This window comes from Castor canadensis, chromosome 8, assembly GCF_047511655.1.
Source record: "Castor canadensis chromosome 8, mCasCan1.hap1v2, whole genome shotgun sequence".
Classification (NCBI taxonomy): domain Eukaryota; kingdom Metazoa; phylum Chordata; class Mammalia; order Rodentia; family Castoridae; genus Castor; species Castor canadensis.
This window is the reverse complement of record NC_133393.1, coordinates 44,769,896-44,793,613: the sequence shown is the minus strand read 5'-3', so window position 1 is coordinate 44,793,613 and position 23,718 is coordinate 44,769,896. Positions and strand designations below refer to the sequence as shown.

The 23,718-nt window shown below is 37.0% G+C and overlaps 1 protein-coding gene across 1 annotated transcript in view; it reads right to left on the bottom strand.

Moving 5' to 3' along the window:
* Positions 1-23,718, bottom strand: part of LOC109679565 (uncharacterized) — a 370,197-nt gene that overhangs the window by 300,355 nt on the left and 46,124 nt on the right. The window contains 1 exon segment of the mRNA XM_074084838.1: positions 17,788-17,889. Within this exon segment, the coding sequence (XP_073940939.1) occupies positions 17,788-17,889 (102 nt within the window).

Here is a 23,718-nt window from a genome sequence, read left to right as displayed (position 1 = left end):
GAATTGAGATGTGAAAAATTGCTATTGTGTTCTCTTCTTTTAATCATGAAATAACATTTGTGTTCTTGCCATCTTTATAGTTTCATTCATTATGCTTCAATTTATATTTGTATTTATATTCACTGTAATGTCAGTGATACATGCACTAGTGTGTTTGCTAAGCAAACAAAAAAAACTGAAATTTAACCCATGTAAATGTCTTAAGTAATTTTAAAAATAATTTCCTTATAAAATATTTCCTCTACTAATCACAGAGTAGAATATAAGTTTCTGGCTTGCAGAAAACATACTGGCTACTCTGTCAAAATATCTTATGAAATTTATCCTTAACTTATGGAGATTTTATTACATTTTTATACTTTCTCTCATATTCAAGAGTCCAATTTCAGACCTGACTTTCACTTACTTCAGAACATTGGATTTGACTCATGGCCGTTGTTAGCAGTAGGTAGTTATACAGAATTTAGAAAAGCAGGGTTAGTTGCCAATACATACTGGTTTGCTTTTCGGAATGTTTCCCTTGAATATGTTTAGTTCTGGCTGGCATGTTGATTCCACCACTCCCTGAAATGTTGAATTTTACTTTTTAAGTCAAGACAGAATCTTAAAAAATACTACACATCAATCACCAAAAAAAAAAGAAAAGGCTCCCCCTGAAAGCATGGTTTCCTAATTGAATAAGCTAAATGTATGGATTGTTTACAGTTGCAATTCAGAGGGAAACCTCATTCTCTGCAATTGATTAGGAACAGGTATATAGCATGCAGTAAATAATAGGAAATGTCTAGGAAAACACTTCCTCCTGGTAGCTAAAATGTAAAATGAAATTATTTTTTTCTAATTCAATACTTATTTGAAAAAAAAAAAAGCATGTATTACCGCTTCCCCAGATTTCCTCTGTAACTAAATCTGTAAAACTATTCACTTAATTGATTAGTTTTATTCTTCACTGGATTATTCTCAGACCTAAGTTGTTTCCTCATGTTTTTCTTGTAAGCAGTCCCATCTCAGAGGGATGTAAATCAGCACAGAGATTTCTAAAAGAGATGCATATATTTAGGTAACTAAACTGCCCTAAGATGGCAATAGCAAACAATAAAATAAAAGTAATGTTTTGTCATTTGCATAACCTTCGAAATGTAATCTGCTCATCCTCTCCAATGACTTCAAGAGCCTTGCCTCCCACTTTTCCTGCAATCTGTCTTCGCTCTTGGTTCTCTTTCTCCGAATTTCTTCATGCCCTGAGATGCCCTACTGCCTCAATTGCATTTGACCTGAATGGTTAATTGTAGCATTTTACAGGGTGAATAGAGCCTATTCCATGTAGACAATGCTCACCAAAATGACCAGATTGCATGGGCTCTTTGACTCTACTTCAGCCAACTGCAAAGTTATCCTCTAAGTATTTTCAAAAATTTGAAGAATGCAATCTCCTCACTGGTGCTTCCTGTTGCTTCAGGTGTGATGATGTCACTGCTGATATCACTGTCTTGACTGCAAGAGTAATTTCTCACCAATTTCATATCAAGTCCTTGGGAACTAAGAGATACCTGTCCCATTGGACCCTGTAACACTTCCCACCCCAACACACATAAACACAACCAAACACACACACAGACAGACATACATTCACACACCTGCACAACCACAACCATGCACAGTCTTGCAAAGTAAGACTTTGAATTCTTCATCCTTCCATATTCTACTCTGACTTGGAAGTATAACAAAAAAGGAAAATCCCACAGTACTTGTGCTTGGCTAAGAGTGTATTTTCACAATGCATATGGAGGGTTTTTCCCCACAGTTTCTCTTTCTTTTACTCCAAGATGCAGATCAACTGTCAGGATCTCTAGCTCTAGGTCTGATGAGTTTTCCAATCATAATCTCTGTTTCAGAAAATTCCAGGCCCATAGATACTGTGCTGGCCCAAGTCTTGACCATATATTGGGTGGGGCATTCTGCTCCTAGGCTTAGTTTTTGCAGAGTGAGAATATAAAAATTATCAGTCACAAATCCTAAAAAAAATCCATGTACCTGTTTTGGAAACACTAAGGTCAATTGAAACATATACAATAACACAATCTAGTGAAAAAAAGGAAATGTTGATATATCAGAATATACATCTGAGTATCTTGTTTGAAAGAAAGGTCATATGCAAAAGCAGAGCTTTACATCCTTTTTCTCCTCAGTGTCCTTTGAGAGCCTTTCTTCATAAATATGTATGGCACTATTGATACATTCTGAAGAGGTGAAGCCCAGCTCATAGCTCCACCATCTTAGAAGCCATATTAGTTGTCCATTGCTGCCTTTAAAAATTACTCCAAGCCAGCCCAGGCAAAAACTTCATATAGTTTAAGGCCAGCTCAAGCAAAAAGTTCACATGACCCCAATTTCAAACAATAACTGGGCTTGGTGGCATGCACTTGTCATCCCAGCAACTGCTAGAAGCATAAATAGAACTGCAGTCAAGGCTGGCCTGGGCAAAAAGTGAGACCCTATCTCCAAAATAACCAAAGTATAAAGGAGTGACTTTTGTGGTGGAGCACTCATATAGCATTCACAAAGCCCTAATTTGAAACCCCAGTACCACAATAGAAATTTATTGTCTTATTGTTCTGGTGGCCAGGTGTTGTCAAGATTGGTTCCTTCTCAGGCTCTAGGGGAAAATCTGTCCCACACCTCTCTTCTAGCTTCCAGTGACTGTGACCATGGTTGGTATTCCTTTGCTTGTAGAAGTATCACTCCAGTCTCTGTCTCCATTTTCTCATGGCTTTCCCTTCTGTGTGCTTCTGTGTCTCAAATCTCTCCCTTCTCTTGAAAGAATTGTTGGGTTGAGAACGCATCTTAAATTCATGATGATCTTATCTGGGGATCCTTAGCTTAATTACATTTGCAAAGACCTTATTTCCATTTAGGTCACATTCAAAGGTACTCAGGGTAGTATCTGGATATATTTTTGGAGGACACAATTCGACCCACTACTGAAATGTTAAGAAACTGAAGCATACTTACTAATTTGGGTCACTTAATGAGAAATCTTACATAGATATAACCTTAATATGTCCAGAATAATCAGATTTAAGTGGCACAAAGGAATAAGTTAAACACAGTTATGGAATTTCTATACTCCAAATTAGAGAACACACCTGTCTACTACAACTAGGCATTCCTCTTACTTTTGAAGTAAAAAATATTATTTCAGCTTGTGACCTATTATTATAAAAAATATTACTGAGAACAATTTTCAACTGGTGAAATTTTTTTCTTGTTAGCTTGAACCAACGTACATTGCATACACACAATAAAACAACTTGCATATACTACACAATACACACCCCTAGAGCTAAACCTGTGGGATTCTTGTATTTTTATTTGAGATTGATAAAATCTTTTCCTGAAGAAATTCTTTTCCTGACCTTGCTGGGCCAAAACCCACCACAATGCAGCCTTACACATAACAGAAAAGATAGCTACAGAAATCAGAACAGGTATGTCTGAGATCACAATTAGAATGTCCAAGTAAAATTCTTTAAATGGTGACTCCCCAAATACTAGAATATTCACGTAGTAATACAATGCTTGAGCAAGTAAGTTCCAGTCATTTCTTAATTTTATCCAAATAAATTAATGCTAGTTTCAGGTTTTGTTATAGGTACTACACATGCCCTGTAACACAAAATAAAACCAGATGAAGTGAGATTAACCTAAGAGGGAAGTCTCGATGACGTCATAGATCACATGTTCTAGGAAGGGGAGCTAGAAAACAAAATCAGCAGGCTGGGCATAGGACTGCCATTTCAACTTGTCATTTTCTTTTTTTTAAAATTCATTTATTTGTATGTGCATACATTGTTTGGGCCATTTCTCCCCCCTACTCCCTGCCCCCTCTCTCCCTCCTTCCACCCCCTCGCTTCCTGTTCTGCCCTTTTCTCCAATTTTGTTGAAGAGAAGGCATAAGCAATAATAAGAAAGACAAAGCGTTTTTGCTAGTTGAGATAAGGATAGCTATACAGAGAGATTCCTAGCATTGCTTCCATGCACAAATGTATTACAACCATAATTGATTCATCTCTAACTGATCTTTTCACTAGCTCCTGATCCCCTTCCCATATTGACCTCTGTCACTTTAAGGTTTCTGTATTAGCTCCTCTGCTGTGGGGACATCAAACATATTCATGTTTTGGGTTTCTTACCTATCCGCATAACTCCCGTATGTGCTCTCCCCTTAGCGTGTGACCCAAGTCCAACAACACTGCTGTATTTGCCCGAAATCTAAAGTCCATATATGAGGGAAAACATGATTTTTGGTCGTCTGAGCCTGGCTAACCTCGCTCAGAATGATGTTCTCCAGTTCCATGCATTTGCTTGGGATTGATAAGATTTCATTCTTCTTCATGGCTGAGTAAAACTCCATTGTGTAAAAGTATCACATTTTCTTAATCCAGTAGTGGGGCATCTTGGCTGTTTCCATAACTTGGCTATTGTGAATAGTGCTGCAATAAACATGGGTGTGCAGATGCCTCTGGAGTAACCTGTGTTGCATTTCTTTGGGTATATCCCCAGGAATGGGATTGGTGGATCATATGGTAGATCAATGTTTAGCTTTTTAAGTAGCCTCCATATTTTTTTCCAGACTGGTTGCACTAGCTTACATTCCCACCAGCACTGTACCAGGGTTCCTTTTTTCCCACATCCTTGCCAACACCTGTTGTTGGTGATGTTTTTCATGATAGCTATTCTAACAGGGGAGAGGTGGAATCTTAGTGTGGTTTTGATTTGCATTTCCTTTATGGCTAGAGATGGGGAGCATTTTTTTCATGTGTTTTTTGGCCATTTGAATTTCTTCTTTTGAGAAACTTCTGTTTAGTTCAGTTGGCCATTTCTTTATTGGTTCATTGATTTTGGGAGATTTTAGTTTTTTAAGTCCCCTGTATATTCTGGTTATCAGTCCTTTGTCTGATATAGAGCTGGCAAATATTTTCTCCCACTTTGTGGGTGGTCTCCAGTTTAGAGACCATTTCTTTTGTTGAGCAGAAGCTTTATAATTTTATGAAGTCCCATTTGTCCATACTTTCTCTTAGTTGTGGAGCTGCTGGGGTTCTATTGAGGAAGTCCTTCCCTATACCTATTACTTCCAGAGTATTCTCTGTTCTTTCCTGTACTAACTTCAGAGTTTCGGTCTGATATTAAGGTCCTTGATCCATTTTGAGTTGATACTAGTACAGGGTGATAAACATGGATCTGGTTTTAGTTTTTTGCAGACAGATAACCACTTTTCCCAGCAACAATTGTTGTCTTTGGTGACTTTGTCAAAAATAAGGTGGGCATAGCTGTGTGGATTCATATCCTGGTCCTCTATTCTGTTCCACTCATCTTCATGTCTGTTTTTGTGCCAGTACCATGCTGTTTTTATTGCTATTGCTTTGTAATATAGTTTGAAGTCAGGTGTTGTAATACTTCCAGCTTTGCTTTTTTTGCTGAATATTGCCTTAGCTATTCGCAGTCTCTTGTATTTCCAAATGAACTTTACGGTAGATTTTTCAATCTCTGTGATGAATATCATTGGGATTTTGATGGGAATTGCGTTGAAAATGTAGATTGCTTTTGGTAGTATAGCCACTTTTACTATGGTGATTCTACCAATCCAGGAGCACGGGAGATCTTTCTACCTTCTATAGTCTTCCTCGATCTCTTTCTTCAGGGGTTTGTAGTTCTCCTTGTAGAGGTCATTCACATCCTTTGTTAACTTTACTCCTAGGTATTTCATTTTTTTGAGGCTATTGTAAATGGAATTGTTTCCATACATTCTTTCTCAGTTTGTTTGTTATTGATGCATAGAAAAGCTAATGATTTTTGTAAGTTGATTTTGTATCCTGCCACCTTGCTGTAGCTGTTTATGGTGTCTAAGAGTTTTGGGGTAGAGTTTTTTAGTCTTTAAGGTATAAGATCATGTGTTCTGCAAATAAGGATATTTTGACAGTTTCTTTACCTGTTTGTATTCCTTTTATTTCTTCTTCTTGCCTAATTGCTCTGGCTAGGAATTCCAGTACTACGTTGGATAGGATCCAAAATTGAACCAAGAGGATATCAATCACCTGAATAGATCTATAACACAAAATGAAATTGAAGCAGCAATAAACAGTCTCCCAAAAAAGAAAAGTCCAGGACCTGATGGATTCTCTGCTGAATTCTATCAGACCTTTAAAGAAGAACTAATACCAACTCCCCTTAAATTGTTCCACAAAATAGAAAGGGAAGAAACACTGCCTGACTCATTTTATGAAGCCAATATTACACTCATCCCAAAACCAAACAAAGACGCCTCAGAAAGGAGAAATATAAGCCAATCTCCTTAATGAACATCGATTCAAAAATCCTCAATATAGTAATGGCAAACCGAATTCAACAACACATCAGAAAGATCATTCACAATGACCAAGTCAGCTTCATCCCAGGGATGCAGGGGTGGTTCAACATATGCAAATCTATAAATGTCATACAGCACATTAATAGACGCAAAGACAAAAAACCACTTGATCATCTCGATAAATGCAGAAAAAAGCCTTTGATAAGATCCAACACCACTTCATGATAAAATCTCTAAGAAAACTATGTATAGAAGGAAAGTACCTCAGCATTGTAAAGGGTGTATATGACAAGCCTACAGCCAACATCATGCTTAATGGAGAAAAACTGAAACAATTTCCCCTAAAATCAGGAACAAGACAAGGGTACCCATTATCCCCACTCCTATTCAACTTGTCATTTTCAAAAGATTTTGCCTTATTTTTTAAAATCAGTTTTAATACTAACCTGTTCTAATGGAGAACTTGCAAGTAGAATCATGTCTTCCCAAGCACGCTTTTCAAACTCCTCAATGTAAGCAGGGATGGCTTCATCAGCCTCTTTGTGGACTTCAGGGCTCATACTGGAACTCATGGGCTCTTCAGAATCCAAGGTCTCCTCTCTGGTGTTTTCAACTGTTTTCCCCAAAAGACCACATTAAGCGCACTTGCTTTTGTCATTTTAACACTGACTAAACACACAGCAAAAGTAAACAAAACACTTTCTTTCTTCTTATATGGCACAAACTTGGATTTTTTCATAATCCACAACTTAAATTATTTTCTGCTTACTGTACTGGGAAATCACTAAAGCTCAGAAATTTAAAGCTTGAAAAACAACAACATTTGTTCATCCTGTAATGTTCACAAAGTAAGTAAATGATAGCTGTCTATGAAAGCCTTTTCCCCCCTTACCAAATACGTTCTGTGTTCACCTGAGTACGTTATTTACTTCAACTTCTTATCATTTTCTTGCTGTGCTGCTGAAACATACTTAGGAGCTGAAAAAGTTTAGGAGAAGCCAGACCTCGTGGTTCATTTTCACATGCTAAGGTCCTCAAATTGGTTCCTGAGTTCTGCACACACAGAGGCATTTGGTTTGGGCTACCTTGCTTATTTACCCAGAAATGCCAAGCTTTATATAAAGTGGTATGTGTGTTTTAGCTCTTTGTCATCTGAAGATAATATCATCTACAAAATGCATCGACTCAGCTAGCCAGATGCATCCTGGAAATAGAAAATACTCTTCTTTCTGTCAGTCTTTCAAAAATGCTGCAAAGTGTAATATGGAATTTTCCACATCTCCAATGCTAGAATTTCAACCAGAACCAATGGAAGGGTGCTTCTTTAACAGGAAAATGAAGTGAGGACTGGAAAGAGCCCTGGGCCTTAGCATTCAGAGAACAGCTTGTCACATGGTGTGCTCACTATACACTGAACTATCTTGAAGAGATTTTTAAACTTTCTAAGATCAGCTTTATCTTCATATATAAAACAGTTGATAAAGTGCCTGACCATCCTATAAATTCAATAAGACTTTTGCAAGCCCACAAGTAATTTTAGAAGACCTATTAGTTACTTCTATAACTGAATGACTTGGATCCAACCTGAAAAAGCTGTCAATATGGAAAGGAAGTAATAGATATGAAAGCCCACCCCTCAGTACCTGGCACAATAAGGGATTTGGCATATGTCTGCTCACTCCAAAACAAGACTAATTATATTGAGGACTGATGAGCGTAACTCTTGGTGATGCATCATTTTATGTGTCATCTTGATTAGGATATGAAACTCAGTCATTTGGTCAAACACCAATTCACATATTTTTTCATAATCCACAACTTAAATTATTTTCTTTTCTCTCTCTCTCTCTCTCTCTCTCTCTCTCTCTCTCTCTCTCTCTCTCTCCCTCTCTCTCTCTCTCCCTCCGCCCCCCCCTTCATGTGTGTGTGTGTGTGTGTGTGTGTGTGTGTTCTATTGGATTCTACTTCCCTTGACAGTCCCAATATACCATTTGAATTTGGAATCCCTCAAAATATATATCCCAGTATATAGCTGGCTTGAAAAACCAGGTATTATAACTGGTTTTTAAAGGCTAAAAGAACTAAAAGGTTGGTTACATAAATTCATAGTAGAGACATAAATAGTACATGTACTCAGGCAGGAATAGTTTGGGGAGGGCATTATTCAGTAAATGGGGATCACAAATGGAGACTAACTTTTAGAGTTGTTAAGAAGTTTTAAACAGTTATTATTTACCTTATTTCAAACAATATTAGGACAGTGCCAGCTACTGAGAAGTTCACAAATATTTAACTAGTACCAATATTTTCATCACCATCATCATTACCATCTTTATTATTCTGAGGTATGTGCCTTTCGTATCTGTTTGGGGAATTATTTAATCCTGAAAACTACTCCCTGTGGCAGATGTTACATGTCCATTTGGTAGAAATTGAAAACAAAGATTAGTAAATTGGTCCAAGGTCATACAGCTAATAAAATGGTAAAGCTTAGGAATAAATAAAACAGAAATAATAACTAACTGTTGCAATGCTTTAGAGCAATCAGCTTCTTCTCTGCTTAAGTACTTTTAAGAAGTTATTTAAATAAGGAAAACAAAAGGATGGTTTGAAAAGAATCAAGCACATATGTGGGAGGAAAAAACCCTCATAGAATGGTTTCCTATAAATTCAACCATATGGATACAAGAGCAACTTTCACTTAACATTTTGAAGAAGCTACAATGTGGTTCTGTCATGAATTTAGATGTGTTAAACTAAGACCTTTAGTTTTTAACTAAGAATTTAGTTTTTAAATAATTACTTCTCAATTTCTAGTTTAATTTATATAATAATTTCTTAGAAAGAATCTAACTTCTTAGAAAGAGCCTAATTGACAAATGTGGATTCCTATGCTCAGGGTAGTTTGTCTACTACCACCCCAAAGTATTTGGTTCAAAACCAAGTCTTTTTAAGCTTGGCAGAGTCCTTTTAAAAAGTGGCATAGTCTCATAAATTAGTGAATTCCAATATGCCACATGCCATTGTATGTTCCTGCAATAATAAGTCTGAAGTCATTTTTGCCTTTTGGGGTTATAAACTGTATGCAGTTATTAAAGGTCATAATTACTTTTCCCCAAAACTTTAGCTACATTTAAATATTTGCAACCATAAAAAGCAAACATAGGTCATCAATGAATTTTTACGTTTAGAAGACATTTGCAAGAAACTATTTCAATCAATTCACAGCTAATATTAACATAAAGGATTGAGAATAATTGGTCTCTTACCTTGAGATTCTCCTGTTCCACTGTGGTCAAACAGCTTAATTGATCGATTATAAAGAACTCTATCATCACCTTGCAGGGGTGTTAAAAGAACACACACATGGTAAGTTTCTCATCAGCTAATTTATAGATATGCAAATGTAATTACAAGAAGTTATTAATCATCATGGCTATTTAGTTGCATTATGGGCCATAGACACAAATTCTATTCAATGTGCTGCCTTGTTCTCAAAAATTTCTTTTGTAAATCAATGATGATTGGAACAATGATTTTTAAATGTGTATTGCAAGGCATGCATAATAGGATACTTCACCAACAAAAAGAATCTCACATTCAATGGATTATGACATCTATTACTCAAGAATCATTTCAGAATAAGCCATTGCATTTTGTTAAATAATACAATAGAATATTTAAGTGTTTGATCAAAATGAATGAATGTTTTCCATTAGCTTATATGTATTATTTTTTTTACTATGCATATATAAGAAACAACAAACTTTGGTGGTCTTGTATTCTTTTGCATATGTTACTATATTGGATAGCAATAAAATAGCATATCTGAAAGGAGGAATCCTCATATAATGACATGTATAAAAAAATACAAGGGCCTCTTAGTTCTTTTGTGAATTTAAAGCAACAATGCCATGATGGTATCAACCTCCAGCCAAAAAAAAATCACAAAAAAATTCACAAAAACACATTTCTTGAAGAAGGTTTAAAAGGTAATTTAGATATGTCTCCTGCCACTAGATAAAACCTAACATAAATAATTCAATTTGGATGACCACCCCAGTGTTAGAATTAGAACTTTCATACATACATCAATACATCAAACATGTTTCTGTTCCCATGGGAGGCAACTAAACTGTGTTTGCAATTTTACTGTGCTGTTTTTGATATGGCACTTTGATTTCTATTACTTATCACTTGGTTACCTGTGAGTGGACCAAAATTCTGTAGATGATGGCTAATTCTATAACTCGCACATGAAACTACCAAGCATTCTAAAAAAACCCTCTGAGGTTCTCATTCTTCACATTGAAAGTTTCTGTGAATTCTAGGCTCCCCCTCTTATTCGTACCTGAGATTCCTTGAACAACAATATTGGAAAACATCCAAGGTTTTCTATACTCACAGATTTGGGATGACTAAACAGGAAAACCTAGGTTGCCAGGGTAGATGTTTGAGAGTGTGATACAAAAAAGCCTATAAAGTTAGTGGTTTCTGCTCATTGTTTGATCCAGATAGCCTTTTCAAATATTGGTTGACCTACAGATTTTCTTTTCTTGCCAAGAGCCAGTACAGACCTCCTAACATCCCCAATGCTTAGGGTATGATGGGCCATTTTGTAGATTACGTGAAGCATGCTTACTGCAGAATTGCCTAAATCTTCATAACTCTTAGTAGAAGAGTCACAAAACTTATAAAGCTAACAAATCTTATGAGCACTATCCAAGGCAGAGACAAGGAAGTCTATGCCAGTGTAGTTAATATAAATACACCATCTTCAGCACACAGAAAGCTGGACCTGTGTCCAAATCCCAGGACTGCCTCTAAGTAGCTCTGTAACCTTGGGTGCAGTTTCTCAACATCCCTCAGCTTTAATGTCCTTTCCTATAAAACTGGACAGTTGTGAGGTTAAGATGGTAACATGCACAAAGCACCTGGCTTCATTCTTGACATGCAGTAGCCACTCCGCAAAGAGGAGCCACCCTTATTTGTTTGTATTGTTACGTACTTAGTAATCATCTGAGTGCAGTGGGGGTACTGAGCACGTGAAGTTTCATAGGTCTTCATGTCAGCAAATAGATATTGAGCACCATTTGCAAGCTAAGCATTGTGCCATGTCCTAAGATATGTAAAGTCTAGAGGAGAAGAAAGCACTAAAGAAATAATTATAGCAACAAATGTGTAGCTAGTAACTGGGGTCCTGCCAAACGGGAAAGAGACATGGTGATGAGAATAAGCAGAGTTTCTTCCCTATATCTTGGATTTTTGATAGCATGACAGTTCCCAAAGTGGAGTATTCCAAGTGTGTAAGTTGTGAACCACAAATCTCTTTAGGCACAGTTTCAGACAATTCACAGCATTACTTCTATCAGACTCTGTGGATTAAAGAATATAATAGGGACAGTCAAGGAGAAATAAGGAAATAGATGCCACTTTTGAATAAGAGGAGTGGTAATGAATTTTCTGTCATCTTTAACCAAAAATATCATCCCACTGACTTTAATTAAAGTCATGGACATTCAACAAATAACTACCAAACTAACCAATACTTCTAAATTGACTTTTCAACTTTTAGAAGTTAATGTATATAACTAAACTGAATTTTTCCATGTTACAATGTTACAATGCACTAAGATGGGTGAAGCAGTCTATTCAGTTAGGAATTTTTCAAATATTAACATGACTTATTAGATTTGTGGACAGCAAATATAATTATCTCTTCATTTATTAAAAATAAATGATTTAAGACAAAAAAAAGAATAATCAGAGTTAGGTTTGGTGGTTAGAGAGGACAGAGACTGTCAAATCAACAAACCCTCACAGTTCTGTAAAAGAATTATTATTAAAATGTAACCTGTGATTATTAATTTTATGTGTCAACTTGACTTGGGTATGGTACCCAGTTGTTTGCTCAAACACTAGTCTAGTTGTTGTGAAGGTATTTTTTTAGATGCTATTAACACCTAAAGCAACCAACTTTGAGTAAAGATTAACACTGAAATCAGTGGACTTTGAAACAGATTACTCTCTGTTATATAGATGGGCCTCATCCAATCAGTCGAAGGCCTTAAGGGAACACTTAAGATAGAAATATATCAATTTCCAGTCTGCTGCTCTTCAAAATTCGGACTCAAGACTGCAACATCAATTCTTACCTGAATTTCATATCAATTCTCACCTGACACTCCAGCCTGTCAGCTGCCAGACTGCCCTACAAATATATTTGGCAGACCCCACAATTGAGTAGGTGAACCAGTTCTTCTCTCTCTCTCTCTCTCTCTCTCTCTCTCTGTCTCTCTCTCTCTCTCTCGCACACACACACACACACACACACACACACACACACTATATATATATATATATATATATATATGTAAAACATGTATGTATGTTAGAGAAAGTATGATCCTATTGGCTATTTGGAAAACTCTGAAAATCCACCAATTCACATCGCCCTCATTGGGTCATGTGTAACCAGCACATGGCCTCACGTTGTTTATTAGTTTTGGGGCAGATAACGATCATACTTTTTATGACTGAGACACTAACTGCTGAAGACACAATGATGGACGAACAAGACCCACAGAGTCCCTGCCCACATGGAACTTCTATTATACTCTCTCTTCTTGAAACCATATGTAGTACAGGGCTTAGGAGCATTGTGCATGTTTATGAAAGCACTCTAAAGGGGGTAGAACCATATAGCAAATCAATCTTTTACCAGTCACTTGTATTATGTGGGTATTCACAGTTTCAGAGTAATAAAACATAAGTTATAGAGCACTTGACTCCAGGGTCAATTCCAATTGGCCAGAACCCCCCACAGACTTCCTCTTCTGCTTTCTTACCCTTGTGTCCTTGCTCACTGGATAGGAAGTACCGAGATTAGCTTTGTGTTTGTTCCAAAGTCCCAAATTAGAGCTGCTAAGAGGAAGCTTTGGAGAAGCATGTCAGCACAATGGAACTGTCATAAAAGACACGGCCTCAGATCGCAAGTGTCCTCTCCTAGGGAGCTAGCTCTCAGGCAGAGGCCACAGCCCAACAAGCAGGGTGCTGGGAAAAGAGGTGGAACGTGAGATGAGGCTTCCCAGTCTGTCTCTCTAATTGCCTTCACTGACATGCAGAGTCTGGTTAGTACTCTACCAGAATTCCTCAGTCCCACATAAATGTTGGCCAGCTGTACTGCTTACAGCGTATACTTCGGGTTATTATATTTTCAAGGTAGGTAGAAATTTAAACAAAAAAAGTCTTTCGTTCTCCATCCTTCTTATAAAATGTGTCTAAAATCTTTTATAAAATCTATGACACTTGATTGACTTAAGAGAGTATTTGAGTCAATCAAATCTGTATGTACTTACAAAGAATTTTATATGACCTTTAGGTCATTATTCTTACTGTATACGAATCCAGCACAAGTATTTGACATTCAGGAAATTAAACTGAGTGCAAGGTAAAAAAAAAAAATAGAGCACTTAGGAGACTGGAGAGAAACACTGTTCAACTACAAATCCCTACTTCATGCAGGAGAGGCAAATAGTACAGATAAAATGAATAACAAGAATCCTTGCCTATTTGAAAGGGAAAATAAATCTAATGTGTCTTGTCTTTCCAAATGACAAGGAATATAGAGACTATAAATAAATATAATAAAATTCATTTTCCAGTTAAGAAAACTTTTTGGAAAGAAGAAAGGAAAGAAAAACAATAAGGAAAAGAAAACTGGAAGCAGAAGAGAATAAAAATGGGCTGGCAGAAGGAAGTAGGGGAGTTGAAAACAAAATACAGTAGTGAAGGAGAAGACTTGCTGGGACCCCTCTGCTGGGGGACAGCTGGGCCATTCCTCCCTTGGCACACACCAGTCCAGACTGGACTGTGGCAGGTGTAGAGGACCAGCTGCATGCCCTGAAATGTGGAATCTAGATCAGCCACAGGAGTTGGCCAACATTAGCTGACCATGGCATGGGATAAGTGACCAACAATTCAGGTTGAGTATCCCTAATCTGAAAATATGAAATCCTAAATGTCCCAAATTCCAGAACTTTTGGATGTTGACATGATACCACAAATGGAAAAACTCCACACTATGAAACATTCATGCACAAAGTTATTTAAAATATTGTATAAATACAAATAGGAAAAGAAACTGTCAAAATATCCCTATCTGAAGATGATATGAGCCTATATATTAAAGACCCAAAAAACTCTACCCAAAAACTCTTACACAGCATAAACAGGTACAGCAAGTTGGCAGGATACAAAATCACCTTACAAAAATCATTAGCTTTTCTATACACCAACAATGAACAAACTGAGAAGGAAAACATGGAAACAATTCCATTTACAATAGCCTCAAAAAAAATCAAGTACCTAGGAGTAAACTTAACAAAAAATGTGAATGACCTCTACAAGGAGAAACAACAGAGACCACGAATAGCCAAGGCAATACTCAGCAAAAAGAGCAATGCTGGCAGTATCACAATACCCGACTTCACACTATATTACAAAGCAATAGCAATGAAAACAGCACGGTACTGGCACAAAAACAGACACGGAGACCAGTGGAACAGAATAGAGGACCCGGATATGAATCCACACAACTATACCCACCTTATTTTTGACAAAGAGGCCAAAAATATACAATGGAGAAAAGACAGCCTCTTCAACAAATGCTGCTGGGAAAAGTGGTTATCCATCTGCAAGAAACTGAAACTAGATCCATGTCTATCACCCTGTACTAGTATCAACTCAAAATGGATCAAAGACCTTAATATCAGACCCAAAATTCTGAAGTTACTATAGGAAGGAGCAGGAAACACTCTGGAACTAATAGGTATAGGCAAGGACTTCCTCAATAGAACCCCAGCAGCCCAGCAACTAAGAGGAAGAAAAGGCAAATGGGACTTCATAAAATTAAAAAGCTTCTGCACAACAAAAGAAATAGTCAGTAAACTGAAGAGACCACCCACAAAGTGGGAGAAAATATTTGCCAGCTATCATCAGACAAAGGACTGGTAATCAGAATATACAAGGAATTTAAGAAACTAAACTCTCCCAAAATCAATGAACCAATTAAGAAATGGGCAACTCAGCTAAATAGAACTTTCTCAAAAGAAGAAATTCAAATGGCCAAAAAACACATGAAAAAATACTCACCATCTCAAACCACAAAAGAAATGCAAACCAAAACCACACTAAGATTCCACCTCACCCCTGTTAGAATAGCCATCATCAAAAATACCAACAACAACAGGTGTTGGCGAGGATGTGGGGAAAAAGGAACGCTTATACACTGCTGGTGGGATGCTGGTACAACCACTCTGGAAAAAAATTTGGAGGCTTCTTAAAAATCTAAACATAGATCTGCCACATGCTCCAGCAATCCCACTCCTGGGGATATACCCAAAGAAATGCAACACAGATTACTCCAGAGGCACCTGCACACCTATGTTTATTGCAGTGTTATTCACAATAGCCAAGTTATGGAAACAGCCAAGATGCCCCACTACTGACTAATGGATCAAGAAAATGTGGTATTTATACACAATGGAATTTTACTCAGCCATGAAGAAAAATGAAACTTTATCATTTGCAAGTAAATGGACGGAACTGGAGAACATCATTCTGAACGAGGTTAGCCAGACTCAGAAGACCAAAAATCATATCTTCTCCCTCATATGCGGTCTTTAGATCTAGGGCAAATACAGCAATGTTGTAGGACTTGGGTCACATGACAAAGGGAGAACACATATGGGAGGTATGGGGTTAGACAGAAAACCCAAAACATGAAAGCATTTGATGTCTCCAATCCAGAGGAATTAATACAGAAACCCTAAAGTGACAGAGGTCAACACGAGAAGGGGATCAGGAACCAGTGTAAAGATCAGTTAGAGATGAATCAACTTGAGTTGTAACACATTTCTACATGGAAGCAATGCTAGGAATCTCTCTGTATAGCTGTCCTTATCTCAACTAGCAAAAATGCTATGTCTTTCTTATTATTGCTTATTTCTACTCTTCAACGGAACTAGAGAAAAGCGCAGAACAGTTCTGCCTGGAAGGGAGTGGTGGGGGAGAGGTAGAAGCGTGGACAGGAGGGAGAAATGACCCAAACAATGTATGCATATGTGAATAAATGAATAAAAAAAAGAATTGTTCTGTAAAAAAATAAAATAAGATATTGTACAAATAATCTCCAGGATGTGTATAAGTACATACACACATGAATGAATTTCATGTTTAGATATAGGTTCTATCCCCAAGATATCTCATTATGACTATGTAAATGTTTCAAAATATGAAAAAAATCCAAACTCGGAAACACTTATAATTCTGGATAAGGGATTCTCAACCTGTATTTTGTTCTATGATATTATCCATGTATAATTCTTCATTCTTTGTTCACTCAACATATCTTATTAAAATGTCTTTCTAAATTAGAGACCTTGCATCACAAAAATGCAACCATATATACCCACCCATTGTGGTCTGTAAGAGAGCTTAAACAGACTTCAACTAACAATTCAGTTGACGCCCTTCTCCCCAGAAGACACTGGGATTGTCTTTCACCCATCAGGTGTGCCTAGTTAAATAAAACGTTAAGATTTTCTAGTTTCAAATTCACCATGACTTTTGAACTACTGTTGAAAACTAGCCCTAACACTAGCTCTTTATTTTACCTTGCAAAAATCTCTTATATTTGTGGATATTGCATTATTTAAAAATCAGTTTAGATTTATTGAAAACTAGTTTGTAAAATAATCTTTCCACTGCACTTGTGAGAGTGTAGTCCGGTCTTTCACTAAAAAGTGTAAGTTTGATGACTGGTATCTAGTAGCGGAATGGAATTTTCTGTATGAGTCTGAGGAACTTTTGTGACCATCATTATCTCATCAATAATCTTTGTAAATCCTAGAGTGTTTTGTAAACTTTAAAATCTCAGAGTGGTATACACCTAAGAAGCAATTTTAAGTTGTTACTTTACAACCACAACTAGATTCAAGATTAGAGATGAGTACATTGTTATCATAATTCTGCAGTATCATGATTCAAAACTTAGGTGGTGGCTTCCTGCTTTGGCACTCTCATGCACTAGGCATAGATGTACTGAAGGATGCTCATTTTAAATTCTCAAAGCAGACATGCGCTTACAAAGTGGCAATTCCTCTTCAACACATAAAGTGGGCCTCAGAATGGCACCAAACATCTCACAGTAGCGTCAGATGAAAGCAGATTGATGCTTCTTTCATCTGCTCAGCTTGCAGTCCTTGATCAAAATTACCTCCACTGCCCATCATGTCGTTAATGGTTAAAACTTACCATTTAAATTGTAAACTGGAAAATCTAAACAGAACTGCATGTGTGATCTTTGTCACCTCATTTTCATGAATGGAAAAGAATATTCTGACACAAAAATTACATACTTAATTCTGGCTCACCCTCTCTGCTGACCTCCATCCCGCACTGCCTTGGGTTTATTTCCTCATCCATCAGTGGGTCAAAGTAATTTCTGCTGTACTCATTTCCTGTGGAAAGTACACGAGGTAAGGGTCAGTGATTATTAGAAGCACATGAACCAAAATGTTAATTTCGAAATCGACACCAGCACAGGACCATTTTAGCTACTTTATAAGCTTAACTTTTTTACAAGTTTTCCAGCCCTCTCTTTTTTTAGTAATTATCATCTTGCAAAAGGTCAGGAAAGGTAATTCAAGAAACAAGTTCACGCTATCTTTCTGCTGCTGAAAAGTTAATGAGAAAATTATGAAATGCAAACTTTAAAATAATAATAATTAAAAAATGAAAAAGCTTAAGCCCAACTATTTTTGCATATACTCAAGAAATGGACATTGTTGGGTTGTAATAATGTGGAATACATTAACAATCCTATTAACAGACTGTATTTCATTAAATATATCCTATTGTGGCCAGATTCTGTAACCAACCTAGTAGTGTTTTAACTGTGAGAAAATAGCAGAAGCTCCACATTTACATGTGAAAAGGGAGGAAGGAAGATGGAAGAAGGGAGGAAAGAAGCAAGGAAGGAGGGAGGGAGGGAAAAAAAAGAAAAGAGAAAGGCCTGCTTACAGGTCTTTTTAATGTCAAATTGAGTAGCATGAGGAGAGATTCAAGTGAGTTAGCCAGAAATTTTATTCAACACACATCAACAATCTCAACACCACAACCCAAAATTTCTCACTTCTCATTTCCCACTTATTCTGTCCTTATCTGAATATCCGAAGTATGGCATCAGGTTTGACTTTGTAATAGAGAAAAAGGTCTGCTATCAATTTTCCAAATCTAGTTTCATACTTCCTGCAGACTGAAATGTATATGTCTGTTGCTAGTAATTTGCATTCCGTGAAATGTAACCTATTCTGACGATAATTCAAGTTGCCTCAGACATTGCAAAAGAAATAAGTCCTTGCAGAAGGAAAACAACAACTTTGAGAGTTCGACTCACGGACAAAGGTGAGTATCTCTTGGGTATCCTGTAGTACTCTGTAGTCCTTTTGTTTTAGGATCAAAAGTAATCCAAACAGCAGCTCCTTTTCCAAGGTTAAGAGAAATGTTGATGAGCCTAGGTCTCATTTCTGTTTCCAGGCCAGCACATTTTTTGCCATCAGTCTGTTTTATCAACATTAGTAAATATAAGAACTGAAAATTCGCTTTACCTTGAGGTCTCAATAAAGAAAAGATTAATGTTTCATTTTTCTGAATCTGTCAACAACTACTAGGCTGGGATGAATCTTGGTGGTATATCATCAATGTCTTTTTTGCTTTCTTTTTTTGTGTGTGTGGGGATCAAACCCAGGGCCTTGTGCATGGTGTAAGGTGCTCTACCACTGAGCTACATTCCCCCAACTCTTTGGGGGTTTTTTGAGGGCAACAGGGCATTGAGTTTTTTAACTATTTTTATTAATGAATATTAATTGTACAAAGTAAGGGATTCCATTGTGATATTTCCATACATACATATGCTGCACTTTGATTATGTTTATACCCACTATTACTCTTCCTTATCCCCTCTCCCCACAATCCCTCCCTCTTCTTTTTAACATACTTAAAGATTTTTACTTTTCCTTTATTGTTGTGCTGGATGGGGATACATTGTGGCATTTACATTTATAAAAGTTCTTGCAATGTATCAAATATATCAGATTTGAATTTACCCCCTCTCCCCTCTCCTTCATCCCTCCTCCCCCGATTCCTGGAATAGTTTCAACAGGTATCATTTTTGCATTTACATACGTGTACACATTATTTGCACTGTATTCATCCTCCTATCCCTTATCCATGCCACTAGTGCTAACCCCACCCCCTCCACAGATTCTGTCCCTCCCTCCTGTTCTGATTTTGTAGAAGAAAAAAGATAAAAATAAAAACATGATGTTTTTGCTAGTTTGGGATAAAGATAGCTATACAGGAAGTTTCCTTGTGATATTTCCATGCATATGTGTATTACCCAGTTGGTTCATCTTCTCTAGTCCTCTTCACTCATCCCTAGCCCCCTTCCTATGGTGGCCCAAGCCAGGATAAGATTTCTGTATTCATTCCTGCATAAAAAGCACGTCAACCACATTCAAGTTTTTAATTTCCTTCACTTGCCCTATCCTCCCATGTACCATCTCCCCTTAGTGTGACCCATGTCTCAAAATATTGCTGCATTTGTTTTAGGTCTATAATATACATATGAAATAAAACATGCAATTTTTGACCTTCTGAGTCTGACTAACTTCAGTTAAGATGATGTTCTCCAGTTCCATCCATTTACCTGTGAATGACAAAATTTCATTCTTCTTTGTGGCTGACTAAAATTCCATTGCATGTAAATACCACATTTTCTTAGGTGGAATTTGTCAGTTGTGGGGCATCCTAGCTGTTTCCCTAGCTTAGCAATTGTGAATAGTGCTGCAATAAACATGGATACAGGTGCCTATGTTGTAAGCTGACTCACATTCCTTCCGAAATATCCCTAAGAGTGGTATTGCTGGATCATATGGCAGATCTATTTTTAGTTTTTTAAGGAGCCTCCATGCTGTTTTCCATAGTGGTTATACTAGCTTACATTCTCACCAGCAGTGTAAAAGGGTTCCTTTTTCTCTGTATCCTCACCAACATTTGTTGTTTTTGGTGTTCTTGATGGTAGCTATTCTAACAGGAGTGAGGTGGAATCTTAGTGTGGTTTTTGATTTGCATTTCTTTGCATTTCCTTTATGGTCAGGGATGGAGAACATTTTTCCATGTGTTTTTTTAGCCATTTGGACTTCCTCCTTTGAACAGGCTCTGTTCAGTTCATTTGCCCATTTCTTCATTGGGTCATTGATTTGGGGGGAGTTTAATTTTTTGAACTCCCTGTGTATTCTGGTTATAGTCCCTTGTCTAATGTATAGCTGGCAAAGATTTTCTCCCATTCTGTGGGTGGCCTCTTCAGTTTAGAAACCATTTATTTTCTTGTGCAGAAGCTTTTTAATTTCATGTAATCCCATTTGTCAATCCTTTCTCTTAGTTGCTAAGTCAACTGAGTTCTACTGAGAAAGTCTAGCTTTGTTTCAGGTTTTATATTAAGGTTCTTAATCCACTTTGATTTGATACTTGTAGGGTGACAAACATGGATCTAGTTTCAATTTTCTGCAGGCAGATATCCAGTTTTCCCAGCAACATTTGTTGAAGAGGCTGTCTTTTCTCCATCATATGTTTTTTGGTACCTTTGCCAAAAATGTGGTGGGCATAGCTGAGTGGATTCATATCCAGGTCTTCTATTCTGTTCCACTGGTCTTCATACCTGGTTTTGTGCTGGTACCATTCTGTTTTTATTGCTGTGGCTCTGAGTTTGAAGTTGGGTATTGTGATAACAGCACTGCTCTTTTTGCTCAGTATTATCTTGGGCTATTCATGGTCTTTTCTTACAATATTTTTAAATGGGTCTCATTGTGACATTTTCGTATGAGTACACAATGTGCTTTGATCATATTCTTCCTCATACCCTCTCTTTTATCCTCTCTGTTATCACTGGTTTTCCTCCAAACAGTCTACCTTTTTATCTTGTTCTTTTTTTGATATCTAGATTCTGCATAAGAGAGAAAATGTGTTATTTGTCTTGCTGAGTATGGCTTATTTTGCTTAACATTATGATCTCCAATTCTATCCATTTTCCTGAAAATTACATAATTTCATTCTTATTTATAGGCTAAATAATACTCCATTATGTTTATTTGCCACATTTTTTTATCCATTCAACTGTTGATGGGCACCTGCACTGATTCCATATCTTGGCCAGTGCTGGAATAAAAATGGAATGCAGGTATTTCTATTGTATGCTGACTTACTTTCCTTCGGATATATGCCCAAGAGTGGTATAATCAGTTCATATCGTAATTCTAGTTCTAGCTTTTTGAGGAAACTCCACATTGATTTCCAGAGTAGCTGTTCTAATTTACATTCCCACTAATAGTGTATAAGGTTGCTTTTTCTCTGCATCCTCACCAACATTTGTTGTTTCTTGTTCTCTTGATAACACCCATTCTGACTGGGGTGAGATGGAATCTCAATGATGTTTTTATTTGCATTTTTTTATAGCTAAGAATGTTGAACACTTCCTCATGTGTTTATTGGATATTTGTACTTCTTTTGAGAGCTGTGTTCATTTGCCCATCTTTTAATCGGATTATTAGTTCTTTTTGTAATCCAATTCTCATGTACTGCTCCAGCACCAAACATTCTACATTGTATGTTGCAATTGCATGTTTGTTTGTTTCTATCACAATGAACAGTGATACTCTAAGCACATGCTTTTACATTCTGGCAAAATATCTCAAGTATATTAAAGCAAGGATGGGAGCATATTCCTTATTATATTGTCTTACCAGCATCAGTCATCAAATAGTGCCCATAATAGCTTGGAAGCTTCTCCAACACAATACAAAACTCAAGTTCATTGCTTGATAAAATAATAACATCAAGAAATAAAATAATAATAATAATAATGCCTAGTAAATAATACCAAGACAATCAAGGCCTTAGAAAAATTAAATCATCCTTAATAAGAAGGGCTGGAAAAGTGTACAGTGTATTTTCTATACCCATGGATTCCATACCTGTGGATTCAGCCAGTGACCACCAAAAATATGCAGAAAAAATTGCATCTGTATGAACATGCACACATTTTACTTGTCATTATTTCCTAAACAATATGGTGTAACAACTATGTACATAGCATTTACATTGTATTACATCTAGAAACAAGTTAAAGTATTCAGAAGGATGTCCATAGGTTCTGTGCACATATTATGCCATGGATGTACTTGAGTATCCGTGGATTTTGGTATGGAGATTCCTGAAACAAATCCTCCTCAGATACCAAGGGATGGCTGTATTTGGTTTTTAGTTCCCAAACCATTTTCATCATTCTGTCAGGTGAGACATTGGGGTCTGCCCATATGTGCATGAAGGAAGCTTGCACATTAGGAGTTGTTCAAACCATGGTCTCCCTTCAGGGCTCTGGGTTGGTGAACACTTGTAAGTTACCAATGCCATACCTACAGTGATCCATTTGGTATTTCCCATTCTGGATTACTACATATAACCTTTTAGAAAGAAAGAATTCCAAGATGTGTTACATGTGCCAAGGGGCAGACCTTGACCCTTCTGATATAGGTTCCCCTTAAAATCCATACATTATGTTATATATTCATAGGATTCATATATTCTAATAATATATGTGCATTTTCTATTATACCTGACATTTGCTATATATTGTTTTACATGTGTAGTGTTATATTTGTCTGCCATCTGTCTCCCTTACTGAAATTCAAGCTCAGTGAAGACAAAGGCTTCTCTTTGCTCACTGTATCATCCTCAGTGCCTGGTATAAACCCAGTCACCCAAAGTGCTACTAATATGATCTGGATCTATTAACTAAACAAACCTCTCAGAAACCTATTGTAAAACCCAGATCCTTTCATTGACTAGATATTCATTGCAGAATAAAATTAGCAGCAATCATCACCTTTGCATTGCATTTTATGCCTCTCTTCCTTTCTTTTCCCACTCCCTTCTTTCTTTAAGAATCCGCTCCCCCCCCCCCTCGCTTCTTTTTTTAACTAAATGCTGTTTAGGAACTAAACATCATGACTAGATTTAAAAAACAAAAGGCCGAAAGAACTATGACCCTCGCCTTTGAGCATAGCCTGCTGAGAGAAATAGGGAGCTGAGTACACATAGCCTAGTCTGCTTTAGTGTAGTACAGGAGGGAACCCCTGTGAGCATAGATAGTGAACACCTAAGCCTTGTTAGGGGCTCCAGAGAAGCCTTCCTGGACCAACTGCTACCTGAACTAAGATTGTGATTAGGAA